The sequence below is a fragment of the Macrobrachium rosenbergii genome, chromosome 20 (genome assembly GCF_040412425.1).
Source record: "Macrobrachium rosenbergii isolate ZJJX-2024 chromosome 20, ASM4041242v1, whole genome shotgun sequence".
In the NCBI taxonomy this organism is placed as follows: domain Eukaryota; kingdom Metazoa; phylum Arthropoda; class Malacostraca; order Decapoda; family Palaemonidae; genus Macrobrachium; species Macrobrachium rosenbergii.
The window spans coordinates 5,545,337-5,564,892 of NC_089760.1; the positions used below are offsets into that span (position 1 = coordinate 5,545,337).

The following is a 19,556-nucleotide window of genomic DNA, read 5'->3' on the forward strand; positions in this document are numbered from 1 at the left end:
TTATCGATAATTATAGAATGAACTGATAGAAATTCAGCTTAGAGGTATAGCAGTGCAGAGTCCTCTTAGATAGAGTAGGCCAAAGATTAAAAAACCAAACAAATAAGGTAAAATCAGAGGTATACACATCAAATAAGAGATTCGCATTGCGTCAAAATACGTACGTAATGTTAAATTATAAATCATAGTTACAAGAACGTTTGGCGAGGGCCCCATTAAGTAATGGAACATACCTTTATGCACACGCAATCTGAATCTTTTTCCACTTTTGCTAATCTGTTGATAACTCGAACACATAATACACACACATACTGTGTACAATATATATATGTATGTGTGTATACAGTATATATATGTATATATATACATACATATACATATACTTATATGTGTGTGTATTGATGCTTCTATTCCATGACTGTACGTTGCGTACAATGGGTTTTAAACTGTATTGATATAAAAAGTTTTAAATATTACTGGAAGTTTAAAGAACTGAAAAAGAAAACTAAATAGCATCAATGATTCTCATAAATTGATAAGAAATTATGAGAAAATAGATGGCATTAATACTGAAAATAGATAACATCATTAACAGGAAGAGAAGACAATGAATGCGGGATTAATACTTTTTATTGAGAGTAATGCTGCTGAAGAGTTGTCCACAAGGCGCACTGTTCTACACTGCCACCAGAGTCCTTATAAACCTCTAATGTTACCAGGATCCCTTCTCTGGATCCTAGATGTTACGTTTAGGTTGGAGATGGGGATGTGTCCAAGATAGGCGAGTACCCCAGGCCAGGTCAGGGCGCTAAATAAGCTAGGTTAATGGAAGATTATATTATGACGAATCTCTGCTGAAATGTGTCTTTGATCTGCTTTCAAGCAGGCCGTAATCCTTGGAAATAGCTTGACATGCGTAACCCTTCTGTACCTTTACCAGGTTAATTTTCAGTCCTTTCCTATTTATCCATGTCCAGAATAAAAACGTCTCTCTTTTGTCAGCAAATTTTCTTCTAGAGTTATGCCTACCAAAGACGGGTTGCTTCTTGAAATCTATACGTGAAGGGCATGAAAATCAAGTAACACTGGCGTGGCGCAATTTTTAAAAATTTACTTACTTACCCAATTTTCGTTTGAATAGTGCTTTTGCCAGATGCTTCTAGAGTTACCACGCAAACTTGAACTTTAGTCTATCTATTTATTTATTCTAAAAAATGAGCGACGGTGTCCTCGTTACAAGTGGAATACGTGGAATACAGTAATTCCACCTTCGACAGAGCGCCTCACAGTGCTGGGAAAATAGAAACTTATCAAAGGATTCTTTCGGTATACGTGTATAAAAGGCAAAATTATACTATACTGATAGCTAGAAACATTAAAGTAACTAGTCTCAGGTACATTCCTTAAAGAGTACATCGCAACATTGAGATCCATACAATGCGCATACTGAGATGGTTATGTTTCACAGCAGTGCATGATGGGACATTCCAGGTTTTGTTTTGGTTACGAGCCACAACATTTGAGTTTGACAAGTGAGTCAGCTGTGGCCGTATTGACAGGCGGCGGAGGTATCCGTCCGATCTTTTTCGCCGTCTGCCTCGTCCAGAACTTCTTTTCCCGAAAAGGTAGAGACGTTAAACAAGTCAGTCTCGGTATTATAGTAACGTGGTGTGTCCGTGATATTGGAAATGTCCATAATCGTCCCATAATGAGCTTAGTAACACCAAGGCCATTAACATGAAACAGTAATGCAGACCTTGGTAGCGTAACTACCGGGCCTGGGAGTTAAGCAAGTAACTTGGTAATGCCGAGTGTTATTAAGCTTAAGACGCTCGGGCCATGCACCAGTTTTAGGGGACATGATGCTATCACCATTTTCTGTGAGATAAATCCCGTAGGCCAGAATCCTAATAGATCGTACAACCTAGTTGATCAAATCTAAGTGACATAACCTGACGTACAGTGGGTTAATTTCTCAAGGTCACATAGCCAAAACTAGACCATTCAAAGGTCATGGTGCCTGTTATGTATAGTTATCCTTATAGGCTGACCTTTACATAAATTCATAGGTTAACCTTGGACATGTTCAAGCAAGGCCTGATCTGTTAACATTTTTTTCTGGGATTACGTGGATTATCCTAGCCAATTGTACTCTTAGTCTTCACCAGCCTAGCCTGTCAATAGTTAGTTAGGTAGGTAAGGCTGGCATGGTAGCCTTGACATATTGAACATGGCCAGTTTAGGCCTACTGAAGTAATTGATATGATGAAATAAACACCCTTAAACACCTTGCAAGCCTAACTTGTGTCTAACTAACCTCCAAGGCTATGGACTTCATAATTGTAAAAAGAAAAAATAGTCTGACAGTGGCAATTGAAAGGTGTATCCAATTGTTACTACTATTGCCAAGTATTGGGGAGAACTGGTTTGCCCATTCACCAGTTAATCCTCTGCTTTTCACTATATCCTACACAGGTAGAACTAAGCAGTAGCTCCACAGTGGCAACGGCACTGTAACATAGCTTTTTCTACAGGTTTTGGGTTGCTAATTACGGATTTACCTTTAATTTTTGTTGGGTGAATGTAATTAACCTGTAATTAACACAAAGTTCATCCAACAAGTTAGGGGACCCGATGTGAAAGCTGGGTTATTGGTGGGGTATACCCCGGGGACAGTTGATCTGCTCCCCCTCAACCAACAAGCTAGGGGACCCAATGGGAATGTGGGGTTCTGGGTGGGGTATACCCCCGGGAGAGTGTTATTTCCTACATACACCAGTTGGTATTTATTTTAGGTTGTTTTCTCAAAAGGCATTTCTGTGGTAAATATGTGTTAGTTTCTAGGTTACGTTTCGTTAGTACACACAATGCAGCTGCGTAATATATCAGTAAGTATTTAGGAAAACTTAAGTAAAGGTTTTAAGAAAGGTCACAATCTTTTTAAACTGTTGCTTTAAATCATAGGATGTTGTATGATTTATGATGCTCAGAGTCTGGTTTTTTGTTGGAGTCTAGGGCAGGTGGATAATCCCCCCCCCCCAACCTTCCAGGTTAGCTTTGGATGTGTTCTTGTTGAATTATAGGTTTTCTAGCGTATTTTCATAGTATAGTTATTAACAATTTTATAGCTGAAAATTCCTTGCCCCAGTTTGTTGATTTTGTGGGGATAGGAAGGTGAGTAGTAAAACATAGAAATAACTGACTGTGAACAAAATAAGGAAACAGTAAAACTACCACAAAAAATAATCTTGCAAAAGCAGTTGTGTAAGTACCTATGAAATTCTGTCAGTTTATAAGTAAATAATTGAAATGTGTAATTCTGTGACTGCATTAGGCTATTTCTCATTTGTCAGAAACTCATACAGAGCACAAGAAAAACAACAGGAAGAATAGCCTATGTTTCTTGACTGTCGGGTGAAATGGATGACAAAATTAAAAAGGCTCAAAGTGTAGCAATTGCTAACACAGGTATGCATCCTAACATAGCCTTCCCTAACCTAACATAATGTTCTAGACCCTACCTGATTGGGAATGCCCCCCCTCCCCCCCCCAACCTAACCCAAACCTTATAATTTCAGAGCACACACTCACACATTGAAACAAAAATTGGAGAATTATTTTTATACCCTTGATTTAACAATGATTTCCTGCTGAAATAACTTTGTTTCTTTTAACCACAAACCTTATAATTTCAGAGCACACACTCACACATTGAAACAAAAATTCATATAGTTATTTTTATACCCTTGATTTAACAATGGTTTTCTGTTCTTTAAAACACTTCTTTTAACCACAGATCTTAGAATTTCAGAGCACATACTCACACTGTGAAACAAAATCAGTTTTAAGAAAACTCATTTGTGAACCTGTTTTTATACTTTTGATTAAAAATAATAACTAGTAGTGATATTTCATCTTAAATACAAGTACAGTACATTACATATACAGTATACATGCAATTTCATTTCATTTAACCAGATATCTTAGAATTTCTGAGCACAACATTGGTAGAGGAAGAAAGGGTGACACTTTCATTTTTAATGAGTTACTTTTTAAGCATAAATTGAAGAGTGTACAGTAGGTACATTGCATCATGTAACTATATGACACTGTAGTTAGAACTTTTTAACACAAGAAAAATAACCACATACATTACTGTACTGTACTGTACTTTCAAAACCAAAGACCCCAAAATACAAAATACTGTATAATTTTTTTGCCCAGACTCAACAATAATGTATATCCGATAAAGTCACTTTTTTTTTACAACAATTTACTCATTTTCTATGTTGTCTTATCTTCAAAGGTAAAACTATGAAGGAAAAGACAAAAATCACTGCTATGTTGCCTCATTTATTTAATACAACTAGCTAATGGCTTTCTTCAGGGCTATACTAGTTTTACAGTGGAACTACACTGCAATATGTAGGTTAGTACAGTAAAAACTGAAGGTTAATATAAGACCCTGAACAATAGAAATTAAAAATGGAAAATTTCAGTGAACAGGATGATTTTCCTTGAAGCTTCAGAAGACTGGACCTTCCACCTCCATAGTAAGTGCCAGTTCTGGCAGAAGGGAGAACCCAGTTTGGAGACACCTGACCATTCAGAATAGACTATTGCAATGCAATGCTAACTCCTGCAGCAACCATAAGCTGCATATAGCCATCCTCTTGGTGAACTACAGTTTCTAAGATGAGGTTATTCAGAGGTGGCTTTTTGTTATGACATCCTCAAAATGGTGGTGTGTTGGCACCATTGTTTTTATAGAGTTGAATAGTGCTGGACCCTATCAGCTACCAGGCTGGGGTAATGAAGACTCAAAATGTGCAATACTTTGTAAAAGAGAACCTTCGGTGTTACCCCATTGATAATGATCCTCCAAAGAACATCTACCTCCTGTCTGTAGGTTGTCCTGTAGTCATTTTTATGGAATTTTTCCATTAATTTTCACAACAAAGGGTAGTCAGTAGCCTAGTGTTAAGAATGAGATTACTTTTCCTAAGGGATCAGTGAAAGATTTGAGATCTGCAGTTCACATACTGCAGTGTATGTAGTGTAACTGCAAACATTAATATTGAAGCAGAAAAAATGCCAGTTGTAGTGGGAAATTTCAAATGATTAATCAGTTGAATAGATAAAATTCATCCAATACATTGTCATATAAAAAGTTAAGGTATTGAGCAGTGTGAAGCCCACAATCAAGATTTATGTCCCTACTCAGAAAATTGTAGTAAATACTACTACTTCAAGAAGTAAACATGCTGTAGAATTAGTTGGCTTTTGTTTGCATGTGAGCCATCACTCATTCTTCACTGTGTGCTTCAGAACTGAACTTTTGAAGCTACTGCAATCCAAGCTGGAATTATTGGTAGTTTTAGCTAGTGACGGCAAAGCAGAAGCTACATTAAGTGTTTTGCAGTCATTAACATAAGCTAATTCCAGCCTTGGATTGCAACATCTTGAAAAGTTCAACACTGAAGTGCATTATGGAAACAAGTACGTAATAAATCCACATACATACAACAGCTAACTAATTAATTATATCTAATTAATGACTTTTTCACAATGAATAAGTTTTTCTATCTGTAAGAAATCTTGTGCAAACTTTTTTAGATGTTTGTTGTTGGTACATACAACTGCAGTTGTCAAATATTATAATTTCAGAGGTAGAGAATGAAGGACAGAGAAAAGGCACCAAGGCCTTCAAGATCTTCAGTTGATGGTGCTGAGAAATCAAAGCCCAAAGCTTCTTCTAGAGCACAGCCAACAAAATCTGGTCCATCAAAGTCTTCATCTTCAGGTGCTTCTAAAAAACCTACAACCTCAAGCTCTAAATCATCCACTGCAACCAAGTCTCAGTCATCTTCCCGAACTCCAAAGGCTGCTGCCTCCACTTCATCTTCTAAGTCTCGTTCAACAGTTGAACTAAAACCAGAAAAACCATCATCTAAGCCAGGTGCTAGCAGCAGCAAGGATGAGAGGTAAATTTCTTATTTATCATTCCATATTATTAGGTAAAGTAAGACTGGGAATTTTCTTATCGTGAGTACATGGCATAGTGTTAGGGAATACTAAGATTGATATACTGTATCTCTATCACATATGTACATAACAACAGTTTAAAGTTTTTGAACCTTTGTGGCAGTGGTGAATAGATATTTTAAACTGGGCAAACTAAGGATATTTAGTCATGATATGTTTTTATACTGACAAAAAGAGGGGCCAAATACCTTTCTTTAGAGGAACAGTTACATAGATATATACGTTTGTTCTGCATAAACACTTCTTGCAAGTTCTTGTCTATAGTCATTCAAACTGAGTAAATGGTAGTAGTGAACAGTTACTGCTAGTTAAGCATTCATATGGGAAATCCTGTGTCAACTTAACTTCATGGCTTATCATTTATGTAGAACTTCCCAAACTTTTAATGTTTTTTTTGTTTTTTGTTTTATGGAAAAAGGCTGGGATGCTGCTAGGAAATTTTTTAGTGATATGGGTACAGGCAGTCCCCGGGTTACGTCAGGTTTGGGTTATGTTGTTCCTGACTTGAAGCACTTGCCTCACGGCGCCGTTAACCCAAATTTTTCGGTGCCATTACCTGTTTTACGGAGTCGTTGCCTGGACTTAAGCGCATATGGCTATTTATTGGCATTATAATTATGATGCTTTGGGTTACAGCGATTTTTGGCTTATGGCATGCCGCTGGGGATGGAACCCCTGCTGTAAACCGGGGATGCCTGTGTATGTATAGTTACTGTGATTGTGTAAAGAAACATTTATGAACTTTTTGTATTACCCACTACACCTCTTAGAACATTAATAAAATTTATATCTTATTTTACTGTACAAATTGCCTCTGGCTTACAACCAGAATTCCTGAAAAGTGTAAAGGTAAAAAATCATGAGTTCCATATACTGACAGGTATTTTCAAAAGCAATTGTTTTATATAAGTGATTTACCAAGTACAGGCATTCCCCAGTTATTGGCAGGGGTTCCGTTCTGACGGTGTGATGACAACCGAAAATCGGCAATTTTCAGCGCCGAAAATCATCGATTTTTGGTTGTTGGCGCCTCTGTTAGGTATGTATCGGCGCTGATAAGCAGAAATCGGTGATTTTCAGCACCAAAAATTGCCAATTTTCGTCTCTAGACAAGCCCTGTAAAACCGGATCGCCAATAACCGAGCCCGCTGATAACCAGGGAGTGCCTGTACTTTAATTACATAGCTAACGTTTCTAGTATTGGCAGCTAAAATTTGAAACTCGCGGTAGTGATTCTTTTGTTTTGGCGTATGTGACTAACCCCACCCACATTTCGGGGAAGAAGAGGAACAACTGAGCAAACGGCTTCGATTTGTTTCTGCCAGCAGCAGCTGGATTTGGAACTCAATACTTTGCTGATTTTCTGGTTGTATCTTGATCGGTGAAGTATTTTTGCTTTCGGTAGCCCTTTCGGCAAAATAGATAGATAGGGTGTTTAATTAAAACCTTGGAATTTCACGGATTTGAATTCTTGATTGTGACTTTGTATTCTTCCTTGACTTGTTTAGTGACAATGTCAGACACAAGTACTACTAGTATTCAGTTTTGCATCAGAGGTTGTAATACGAGATTAACCAATGCTAAGTATGATTCTAATACCTTGTGCATGACTTGCAGGTGCATGACTTGCAGGGGTCAGGTTTGTTCAATAGATAAACCATGTACTGAGTGTGAGGGTTGGGATCCAAAACAGTGAAAGACTTTGAGTTCTCATCTATCAAAGCTAGAGAGGGATAGAAAGAGAAAAGCGACCATTAAGCATGACAAGACTGTACAGGCAGTCCCCGGTTATTGGCGGCCTCAGATTGTTGGCGATTCGGTTTTAAGGGGCTTGTCTAGTGATGAAAATCAGCAATTTTCGGTGCCAAAAATCGCTGATTTCCGCTTATTAGCGCCCATAATTGGGTATTGGCACTGATAACTGAAAATCAGCGATTTTTGGTGTTGATAAGGCTGGAAATTGCTGAAAAAGTGCTGAAAATTGCCGATTTTCAGTTATCGTCAGAACGGAACTCCCGCTATAACCAGGGACTGCCTGTAGCTAGTCAGGAATCTGCTAGGCCTTTTATGGATGTGCCTATTTTATCTTTACCTGTAATTTCTCCCATTCCCACCTCTTCAGTTGTACCACCTGATCCTTTATCCTGCTCTCTTGCTCCCAACCCCAATGCCATTGCCAGTCTGGAGTCTAAATTCGATTGTAAGTTCGAGTTACTAGTGAACACAGTGGCTCAGTAAGGGGCTTTGGGTGGAACATAAAGTGAGTGACAATAGTGAAGTGTTAGTGGAGGAGCTGGCTGCCCATCCCACCAATTCCCCTAGGCGAAGGTCTTTGGCATGCTCCCCTAAACCTGGGAGAAGCTATACCAGAGGCCCAAGGGAGGTCATTGGAGTCTGCCCTCAGGTAGTCAGCCCCACAGTCCCACCTGTTGTAAAGTTTTTAATTGTTGGGTGATGGTGTTTTTTTTTTTATTTTTTTGGTGTAGTTAAGAGCATTGTTATCTGGTTGTCTTGTTTTAGTACTGCGTCGTGGGCAGGGGCAACCTTGTATACTGGCCAGAGAGTCATAGAGGAGATAGAAGACTGTTTAACAAAAGGTTTTTACAACTGCCTTTTCATAGTACCCAAGTCATTAGGGGTTGGAGACCTGTCCTCGACGTCAGCACTCTGAATTTCTTCGTCTAGAAGATGAAGTTCAAAATGAAGACAAGTCAGTCAGTACTATCATCCATTCAACAGGGCAATTGGATGATGACCTTAGATATGTAAGACTCGTATTTCCATGTCCCTGTTCATCCGGACTCCAGGAAATATCTCGGCTTTGTCTTGGAGGACAGAATCTTCTAATTTCGAGCCCTGTGTTTCGGCCTCCCTACATCTTAAGTATTCACGCAAGTACTAGCCCCTCTTGCGAAGTGGCTGCACCTTCTAGGCATCAACATATGCCTGTACCTGGACAACTGGCTTCTCTGATCACCGTCACAGGAACAGTGCACGAAGGATCTTCAGAGAACCTTCTCCTTGCCCAAGAGCTAGGGGTATTGATACACTTACAGAAGTCGCAGATCTCTCCAACTCAGGAGATTCTCTCTTTAGGGATTAGGATAAACTCTCTTGAGTTTTCGGGCTTTCCCGTCCCCCAAGAGAATCGAGTCCTGCTTACAGACAGTACACCATTTTCTCTTGCTCCTGTCTTGTTCAGCAAATTGATGAATGAATCTGTTAGGAACTCTCGCTGCCTCACACTGAATTCATGAAAGTAAAGTACAGTAGTTAGAAGATACATACATGGAGAGCCAAGGTGAATATGTACAAGGGAGCTTATTTTGCCTAATAGAAAAAGGCTGGTGGACCTTGGCACTTGCAGACGATGAAATAATGTACCAGTGTATGTGTATGATTAATGAGTATGAGGAACATGATTTGTGTTATGAAAACATTATGTTCACTTAAAGTACAACCCATAATCCCTATGATGTTCGTGTTGACTTGTCCAGCATTTGGTCTAGAATGCCATTTTCAGGGTCCTTAGTAGTTAAGGCATTAAAAACTAGGAATACTTTAGTAATCATGTAAGAATTTTTTAATGTATACCTTGTACTTTTGAGTAGCCTTGGAAAACCAGTTACATTTGAGGTGTCAATATTGCTGTGTTACAGCTGCTTTTGGCACTGACTTTAGATGTCATCATAGCTCTGAGTTAACATGTTATTAGGCTTAGACACTGTATCATTCTTGATGCAATAGTTAAAAAAATATGTCTACAGTATTACAAAATACAGAAATTGTTTTAAAATAAATTTATACTTTTAATATGGTATTCTATTCTATAATTTCAGAGCAAAGCGAACTAGTAGTAAGAAATCCAATGAAGTACAAGGGTCTAAAGAATCTGAGAAGAATGACAGAACATCCATCAAAAAAGACAAAGCACCAAGTCGTAGTAGTAGAGAGCCTGGTAAAGGAGACAAAGGCCCCAGCAGAAAAACTGAAAAAGATTCATCCACTAGTCTCGGCAACAAACCATCAAGTCGGAGTAAAGGAGAAAGTAAGGAGAGATCTGAGAAGAAACCTCCAAGGGAAGACAAATCCTCAAAAAGTCAAGGAAAAAGCAAGGACCGTGGCAGGGCACCTGAAAGTGAAAAAGGCAAGGAGGGGGGGTTTTTATTAAATATTATTTGTACTTTATATTAAATAAACTAATTTGGTTTCTCCAGATATTCCATAATGCGTTAAAAGAGACATTTTGTTTTTTATAATACATAATAGTTATGACAGTCTAGTTGTGAATGGCATAATTTGGAATTCATATTTTTGAAAATGTATTTTGCTCTCAGTATTAATGATGAAAAATATTTCTTTAATTGGCTTCCAGGTGAGCGTGCCCCATCTAACAGACGTGTGGTAAGGGATGAAAAGCCATCAAGTAAGAGTAGTAAAGACTCAAATAAAACAAAGTCATCTGACAAATCAGATGCCAAAAAATCATCCCAAAATGAAAGTGAAAAAGTTAAAGACAGAAGCAAGTCAGCTAAAGGAGAAAAGATTGAAAAATCAAAGGAAGACAGCTCTAAACAGAAAAGTTCAAGGTCTAGAGAAAAATCTGCCAAGCGCAGCTTATCTCAAAAAGAAGAGTCTTTAATAGAAGACAGAGGTAAGGTTGATTCCTAGTTGTTATTTTTTTCTTCTTAATGAGAAAATATTAAACAACTAGGGGAAACTGGCATGTGATAGCACACTATGAAAAGTCTAGTTCGTCAGAAATAAATTGTTTTATTATTATATGAGACTAATGCTACTAATATTCTTTTAGATTCAGGTGTTGAGGGTCTTGGCATTCAAGGGTCGGTTATTGGACACAGCCCCAAGGGGCAGCTGGAGGCTGAGGTTGTGGAACATAATCAGAATAGCCTTGAAACTATGGAATCAGGTAATGTGCTTTGTGCAGTATCTCCCATTGAATGGAATAGCTATGCTGTAGATTGAGTGCTGAGTTTCTTATGCAAAACAAAATACAGGCAGTCCCCAGTTTACTGCATGTTTCATTCTTTTAGTCCTGTCTTACCAACTTGAATTTCTCCATTGTAATCTTTAGTCAATTTTTCTTCTTTCACAACCATTAATTCTTTCCCTGTCCACTTTGCTGTCCTGAAGATTTTCTTTTTTCTCTGTGTTGAGATTCTGTTTACATTCATCCCAAATCATCAGCCTTGAACTTTCCACCTTCCTTTTAACCTTCCTCCTCTCCTCCTTATGCAATTTTTTTTCCTTGCTTGTTCTCTGCCAAAGCTTGAAGGCTTCCATCTGCTATTCAATTGCCCGTTGCATAAGTTTATTCCACCACAATTCTCTCTCTCTCTCTCTCTCTCTCTCTCTCTCTCTCTCTCTCTCTCTCTCTCTCTCTCTCTCTCTCTCTCTCTCTCTGTCAGTATGAAGAATCCAGAACAATCATGATGTTCATTTAAGTATGGGGCTATTTGATTCATTTGGATTATGCAGTGGTGAAGTTTGATCAATTTGTAAAGGAAAAATGATGGAAGTTAGTGGAGCTAGCTCTATAGTATTTGCACTTTTAGAACTATAGTCTGCTGCAGAATAAAAAAGTTCAGGGTTATGGCTGCAGTAGGGGCCAAACTCTTTCTGATGATAGCAGCAAGAATCCTCCTAGGATTCAGAGCACCTCAAAGGAGTACCACTGGTCCCTCTATCACCAGAAATCTTACTGTTCAGGGAAGTATCAAACAAGGGGTAGGTCATTATCTCCTGGACCATCAAATATTGATTCTTGGTCGCAGGAGACAAGTCTCAACACTTCAGCTTGATAGAGTTGAAGGCTGTTTTTGTAGATCTCCAGGCCTTCTCTGAGCATTTAACAGGCAAGGTAATATGTTTAATGAAACACAACTAGACAATTGTTGCTTACTTGGCAAATCAGGGCTTGAACATGGTTGCTACACCCAGATATTTGCAAAGCTCTTTGGCAGTGGCCATGCCATTAGTAGATATCCTTGTCAGTCAACTGCTTTGCCCAACTAACCAAGCAGCTGGAAGATCGATATCCTGGTGTCTTTCTGGGACAGCCTTGAAGTTACTGCTTCTGTCTGCTCAGGCTAATCAGGATACTCCTGGCACCTGAAAATGACACTGGTGACTCCATTTTGGCCAGAACAGGAATGATTCTCCAATCTCATGTCTCTTATGGTAGACAGCTCCATGAAGATCCTCAAATGAGAGCAGGTTCTTTGCAATTGGTGTGCTGAAATTGAATTCAGTCCATTCGTTGTCTCTACTACTGTGTTAAAATAATTCCTTCTTTTTCTGAGATGTCAGAAGTTGATGGTCTTGGCTATCTAGGGCTACAGATCTAGTCTTTCTCAGGTTTTTGAGCTGCTTGGACTAGATGAGGGTTCTTTAGTGGAAGTTAAAAGACATGTCATCATTTTAAGGAGGAACCTCTGAAGTTATCTAAGCCTCCCAGTTTGGGTATCTTGCTAGTTTTAAAGAGCCTTGCTAAGCTTCCTTATGAACCTTTTCACAAGGCTATGTTGTTGAATTTAATACTGAAGACACCTGTACATTTCGCATGAGAGGGGTCAGCAAGCATCATGCTGTCTGTCCAAGTCACTCATACTTACAATGTGAACTTAGTAGAATTGTCATTTGCAGCTGACTTTCTAACAGTCACAAACTCCTCCCATGCCAAACACAGTCAGAACCATTCATCTTTCTTTCAGACCATTCCATTAGGCAAGTTCCTAGAAGTTCAGTCTTGTACTGGCTTAGACAAATAATCTTTATAGTCTATATCATAACCTTGATGTCAACAGGATTATCATGGCATGCACCTGGATGTATCAGTCAGCTTTTGCTAATGTTTATCTCAGAAACGCAAGCCATTTAATTTCTCAATTATGGCATCCTTAGAGACATAGACTTCCAGGGTTCTTGCCATTGTTTCACATTAATGATTAGTGCTTTTCCTTTCATGAGGCATATGAAGGGGTATACATCCACAACCACCTTATCATACAAATCCAGGGACTTTTCCATACTTATGTGACTCCTAATTCCTATCATAGCCTTAGGTTCCTTACTAATCCTCTCCCCCTGGAGCTTTTGTGGATCTTGCATGTCACAATCGGCAACTGTGTGGCATTCCACAGCTCAGATCTTTCCATGTAAATGTCAGTTTGGGTTATACATGAGTGATGGGTTCGTGTTGAAAAGAATGAAATTTTGTTGTAAAACAAAATAGATTTTTTCATATAAACCCATCAGTCATAAAATTTTCTTCTCAGACCCGCTGCATTTATCCAGACTTCAAGAATAGTGAGGTAGTTGACTAATGTGAACTTCTGTGTGATAGACAAAAGACTGCACAGTCCAGGACTTTTAATACTACAAATATGGTCTGTATAAATGGGATGGGTTTGTATGAAAAAATAAGTTTTGTTTTATAAAGAATCCAAATTTTTTTATCATATATTTCTTTCACAGACAGATCCAATTGCTATCATTTGTATCCTGTCTCTAGTAAAATTTGAAAGAATATGTTTGGAAGATCAATAAGACTAATTATTCAGATTTTGAATTTTAATTATGGGAGAATCATGTCTAGTTATCACATTTTTTTTTTTTTTGCTGATTGGAAGTAAAGTTTAGCACAGAATGGGAGTAAATAATAGTGAAGGGATTTTGAAACTTTATTATACTGTAATATGATTTACATTGCAACAGTGGACAACAGATTATTTCATCATACTTAGCTTTATTATGTTATTCCAGGAATTTCTCTCTCAACTCCTAGAGACTTAAGTGGTGATGAAGCGGAAGTTGAAGAATCCATATCATCCAAGATGGTAGAGGTTGATGAGGTGCCAGAAGAGGGTCTGCAGGATGATGAAGACGAAGCTATGATTGATGACAGTGTATCTCCAGTTGATTTTCTAGATGAAACATTCCCTGCTGATTTGCAGTATCGGAACCCTGTGGATATACCTGCTTCCCTTGTTTCACACAGTGATATAGCTAAAGATAATGGCAATATAGAAACAGAAGTTATTGAAGAAACTGAAGAACAACTTGAGGGTGACAACGATGTTGGGGTGTCTAATGAAAATGGTACTGAGGAACCTGATGTTGAAGAGGAGTATTATGAAGAAGATTTTGAGGTAGAGTTAATTTCTTTTACTAAATGAATTATTATTATTATTATTATTATTATTATTATTATTATTATTATTAAAGTAGTTTAACTACACCACTGAGTCAAAACTCAACTCTCTCAGGTCTGGCATTTGTATAAAAAAAAGTTACGTAAACCACAAAAGATAGTACTGTAGTAGTAGTAGCTTTCCTTTATTCCAAGTTGCCTGCAATGTGCTCTCTCATTGTGTCATTAAGTATTACCAAGAATAATATTTATCAAGGAAAAGTCCAGATGATTAGATCTAAGATCTATTAAAAGCCAGAGGCTGGGATGATAAAAAATTTGTGCTACCTATAGTTCACCTAATCACTTTGTGTAAAAACCAGGAAATTTATTGTTCTGCAGCACATAGAACCGATTTACCTTAAATCCATTATGCAAAATGTAGTAGGAACATGAATATGCTGAGGTCACTGATTTACAAAACAAGGACAAAAGCTATGGATTAACTTCACAGATATAGAAAATGTAAATTTTAGCTTTAAATTTTCTGTAGCTTCTGGTTTGGCCACTGTACTAGAGAATGATGGAATCGGAAGGAATACCTTTTTTGTAGACACTCACAGTATTGGCGCCGATAATTGGGCATTGGCGCTGATACATACCTAACAGAGGTGCCAATGACCGAAAATCAGCGCTTTTCGGCACTGATAAACTAAAAATCGCCGATTTTTGGTTATCTGTGATTTTCAGTTATCATCACACCCTCAGAACAGAACCCCCACCAATAACCGGGCACTGCCTGTATATACTTAGCAAGTGATTACATGATTGGAGCCCACCCATCTCCCTGCTGATGGACACAAGGCATGAACAGATTGAGGTTATCTGCTAAAGTCGTTCCTAATATTCCCGCTAGTGGGCGGAAGTGGTCACCCACACAGACGTGTGAAGTGTCACCCGCAAAATTTTGAATTCAAGGTGCCGTGTAAGTGAACTAATAGCTATGTAATTATTTAGTAAGTATATATAAAACTTAATTTTATTATAAAATGTCATTTTACTTAACATGATGACTGGAGTCTCATCATGCTCATCCTTATTAACAATATCGTATCTAGATTTCCTCTTTTCAGGGTTAGGCGTTAGATGAGTTTCCTACATCCTTGTTGGTGTTTGCACTTTTACCTGAATTTCCATTTGGGTCAGGTCTTCATTGATTCATGTTCTTCATGATTTTTTACCTTACCAGTCTTATGTCTTGCTGTTTCCATATCTGTTACTTTGTGTGCAACAGTAGCTGCTGCTCTCCTTATCTCATCATTTGTCCAACCCATTTCAATCTTTGAGGTCTCATTTTATTTTCACCCTTTAAATACCATGTCTCTCATCAGCTTAAGCAACTCCCTCATTTGAAGTCTGGGGTTATCGGTGTTGTTTTGTAGTTATCGATAGCAACTGTAAATTATTGCAGTGTATTAACTGGGCTTGTAAATTACATGCATCTTAATTCAGTATACATTATGTGTGGGGAATCATAAGTTCTAATATATTAGGTTATAAACCTTCTACTATAGTAGCATCTTTTTTTATTAGTAATTCTTGTGATTGAGTTTGTTCTCATTAGAAAGAAAATTAGGGTAATCATTATATGTTTAATAGTGTTGTTGTCAAGAGTGACATCTTTTCTGTGGTGAAGAAATTAAAATAGGCATGGCTTCCCAAATCAATAAGTGTATAGAAAATTAGAATTTAGTTTGCACATCCTGTGTCAAAATCGTGAAGTGTGCTTATTATTTTGGCTAATTTGAGTTTCACTATTTATACTTTGATGTTACAGGATTATGAATCAGACTTTGAAGATGATACAGGTTCTGGCAATGAAGATGAAGAAGAATCAGAGGAATCTGCCTCAACAGCAGAAGCATCATCTTCAGGCTCAGCATTGTCATCATCAGCTGAAGATAGTGATGATGAAATTAAAGACCCTGATTTAGAGGCAGTCCTTCAAGCCATGGCAAGAGAAAATAATTTCACTTACCCTTTGGAACGTGTGAATACATTTGATGACCCCACACAAGATGAAAGACCAGTACCTTCTGGGGAGGAAGGAAAGCAAAGTATGTACTCTGTGTGATTTTTGTTAAAATAAAACCTAAACAATCTCCTTTAATTATGTATGCTCTGACATTACTGTTATCTCTTAAGTCTAATGATAGTGTGTACATAGTGATGTCAAAATGACTTTTTTTCTTATGCTCACCATTCATTGTTGGTAGATCATTATTTGACTTTGTTTTGGCATAATTAGTCGTGTAGTGGAAAATGAGACACTCTAGAGTGGGAGCCTCCCCTCACTTGTAAGCGTCAGGCTGTTTTTGTTACTGTGGTCAGTTTCTAATGGAATGAAATACAGCTGGCAGTTATTATGTCACCTCATCACTGTTGTTGACTGTATTGAATTCTGGATATATTCTTTATCAGATTGATTTTAATTTATGCAGATCTTGCATTATTCGAGCAATGATTAATCCTTGTTATTGTTAACATTTGACCTGGCCTTTAACTCGTATCATGTCAAGATGTCGCACATCAAATGTCGTGCGTCAGTATGTCATGGACAAAAATGTTGCCCGTCACAATGTCGTGCTACAAAATGCAGCGCTTCAGTATGTCATCACTGTCAAAATGTCGCTACAGTCAAAATGTCACAACCAAAATGCCGTCAGTGTTTGCATTATGAAACACCCTCATCCACCCAGTTCCACTAGGAGGGATGCATTAGGATTTCCTGAGCAAATATTTTTTTTAATCATATCCTTCCAACTTTTGATATCAATATCATATTCTTCATTTGTTTTTCTATCAAGTATTTTCAGAATATCGCAAGATAATATACAGTGAACCACCCCCCGTATTCACAGGGGATGCATACCGCACCCCCTCCGTGAATAGCTAAAATCTGCAAATACTTAAAACCCCTCTAAAAACACTTAGAACTGCCCATTTTGATAGTTTAAACACAAGAAAAACCCTGTAAAAATGCTTATACCTGAGTATTTTAAGTTTTATCACAAAAAGTGCATTTAGTCATGAAAATACAGTAATTAGTGAATATTTCTCAGTGAAAAATACCACAAATGGGCAAATTTTCCATGAATAATGGGTAGATACGTTTCACAGAGAAATCCACAAATACCTGAGTCCGCAAATAGCGAGACCACAAATACGGGGGTTTACTGTACAAGAGCACTCATCTTTAGTGGACTGATCTCCTCCTTAGCACTGTATTCAAGAAGAACTTTTATGTTCGTGGAATTTTGAACGATGGTTCTTAGTTCTGCTAAACCACTTTCACTTCCAGTAACGATGAAATCTTACTGACAAGGACAGTGGAATTGATCGAGACACTGATCTGTTTCTTTTCTAGTTGCCTTTTTTTTTCTTTACTGAGATAGATAAGAAGATAAGACCTATTAGATGTTGGACTTTTAGAATACACGTGTCTGAAGTATTGCAGAAATGATCAAACATGTATTAATAGATACCTTAGTCTCTTGTCTGAACAGATATATGTATCAACTAATTTGGAGAGTAAGTTCTAAAACTTAAGCTCAGTCAAGGAAGGGTGTCTTAATCCCCTTTCCTTGGTCCTCGTGCTGTTATGTTACTCCTGTGAGGAGTGGGAAGTGCAGGCAATAATTGCTGCTTACAGTCCTCAGTATAATAACGACACCACAATACGAACTTGGTCCCCAAATGTCCTAATGTCCTTCCATACTGGGCCTTGAACCAGCCTGACTACCTCATCTCTTGAAAAAGGGTCACAGTTAGGATCTGAAAGTGCTCAAGATCAAAGTAATATGTAAATATTTACCAGTAAACAAGTTATACACAAGAATCTTTTGTTTATAATGTTATATGGTCATAAATCATGGTGTGAAAATGAAACTATATCTGGAAGATTTTGTCAATTTGAGAATAAAGCTTTAAGAAGAATGTCTGTATTAGGAGCCAGATGGCAGGATAAAGCTAGAAATGATACAATATGAGAAATTCCATATATAGATGAGATAATGATGAAAGGGAGATGGAGATGGTTTGGACATGTCCTTCACACAACTGGGAGAATAGTTGATGATTTTTAGCTGGGGTTTTGTGGACACCAGAGGGGTTGGAAGACCCACACCAACTTGGTTGAGGAGGATGCTAGAGATGAGTGGAGATTCGTGTAAGATTAATTACAGGAAAGATATGAGCTGCAAAATTTCACAGAGGCCCTTGTGTCATTCAGCATTGGAGGCAGTGCAGATGGTAATTTTGTGTTATCTAAAATAATGTATATAAAATTATTTACAGTATATGAATAAAGTAAGGGTTTCTCTGTATCATGCTTAAAATGGGCAAAAGTCATTTTGCTTTATTAGGAACCACTTAGTAGAATTGCATTTACTATATTTTTAAAGAATTTTTGTTTCATAGATACAGGACCATATTTTAGAAGATTTCTCTGCCTTTTGCCCCTGTAATTATCTGCATATCTCTTAAAATGAAGCCACCTAGTGAAGTAGAAATTACTCCACTGGCCTGTCTCACCCACCATATACCATACAAGTTATGCTGCTCTTGATGTAATTCAAGCCTGTTACCTACTGAACTTAGTAAAATAATAAAGAAAAGAAAATTTGTATCTGTGAGACATACATGGTGTTTTAATTAAATCTCTGCTTTTGTTATATTTTAGGTGTGGCGCAAGAAGCAGCATCTAAAGCAACCAACAAGGAAAAACAGAACACCACTACTCAGAGACCAAAAACATCTCGCACTTTTGTCAATTTTGCTGTGGCGAAGAAAAAGCAAGAGGCAGCACATGTAAGTGTCAGTGATGCTGTATGTTGAATAATCTAGATATAAGACGGCATGCTTATTATGTTTTCATGTTGACAGCAATTTTGGGCCTTGTAAGTGCTCTTGACAGTGTTTTATATGATATTAATACTTAGGTTTATACAAGATTTGTACTGTCATATGAGAGTGATATTTAGTACAGAAATGCTGAATACCAGCATTTGATTCTGTCAGAAGACATGAAAGTAGTTTAGTTGTTATTCTTCTGAAGGTAGTTTAGTTGTTATACTGTCAACCCTTGTGTATTCGCGGTTCTGGATTCACGGCATCACCTATTCACGGACTTTCTGTGGAACATATATCCTCATTAGTCGAGGAAAATTCACCCATTCACAGAATTTTTCATAGAGAAATATTCACTAATTACTGTATTTTCATATTATTTTCATGACTAAATACATTTTAATTATAAAACTATTAAAATAGGCAGGTATATGCATTTTTAGAGAGGGTT

The 19,556-nt window shown here is 37.6% G+C and overlaps 1 protein-coding gene across 1 annotated transcript in view; it reads left to right on the top strand.

Annotated features, from left to right (window-relative positions):
• The first annotated feature begins 1,513 nt into the window (after nt 1–1,513).
• LOC136849014 (cytoplasmic dynein 2 intermediate chain 1-like) overlaps nt 1,514–19,556 on the top strand; it is a 49,171-nt gene continuing 31,128 nt past the window's right edge. Inside the window, 8 exon segments of the mRNA XM_067121857.1 lie at nt 1,514–1,625; nt 5,668–5,984; nt 9,885–10,192; nt 10,421–10,699; nt 10,859–10,975; nt 13,831–14,216; nt 16,035–16,314; nt 18,939–19,066. Of these exon segments, the coding sequence (XP_066977958.1) occupies nt 5,677–5,984; nt 9,885–10,192; nt 10,421–10,699; nt 10,859–10,975; nt 13,831–14,216; nt 16,035–16,314; nt 18,939–19,066 (1,806 nt within the window). The 5' untranslated portion in view covers nt 1,514–1,625; nt 5,668–5,676.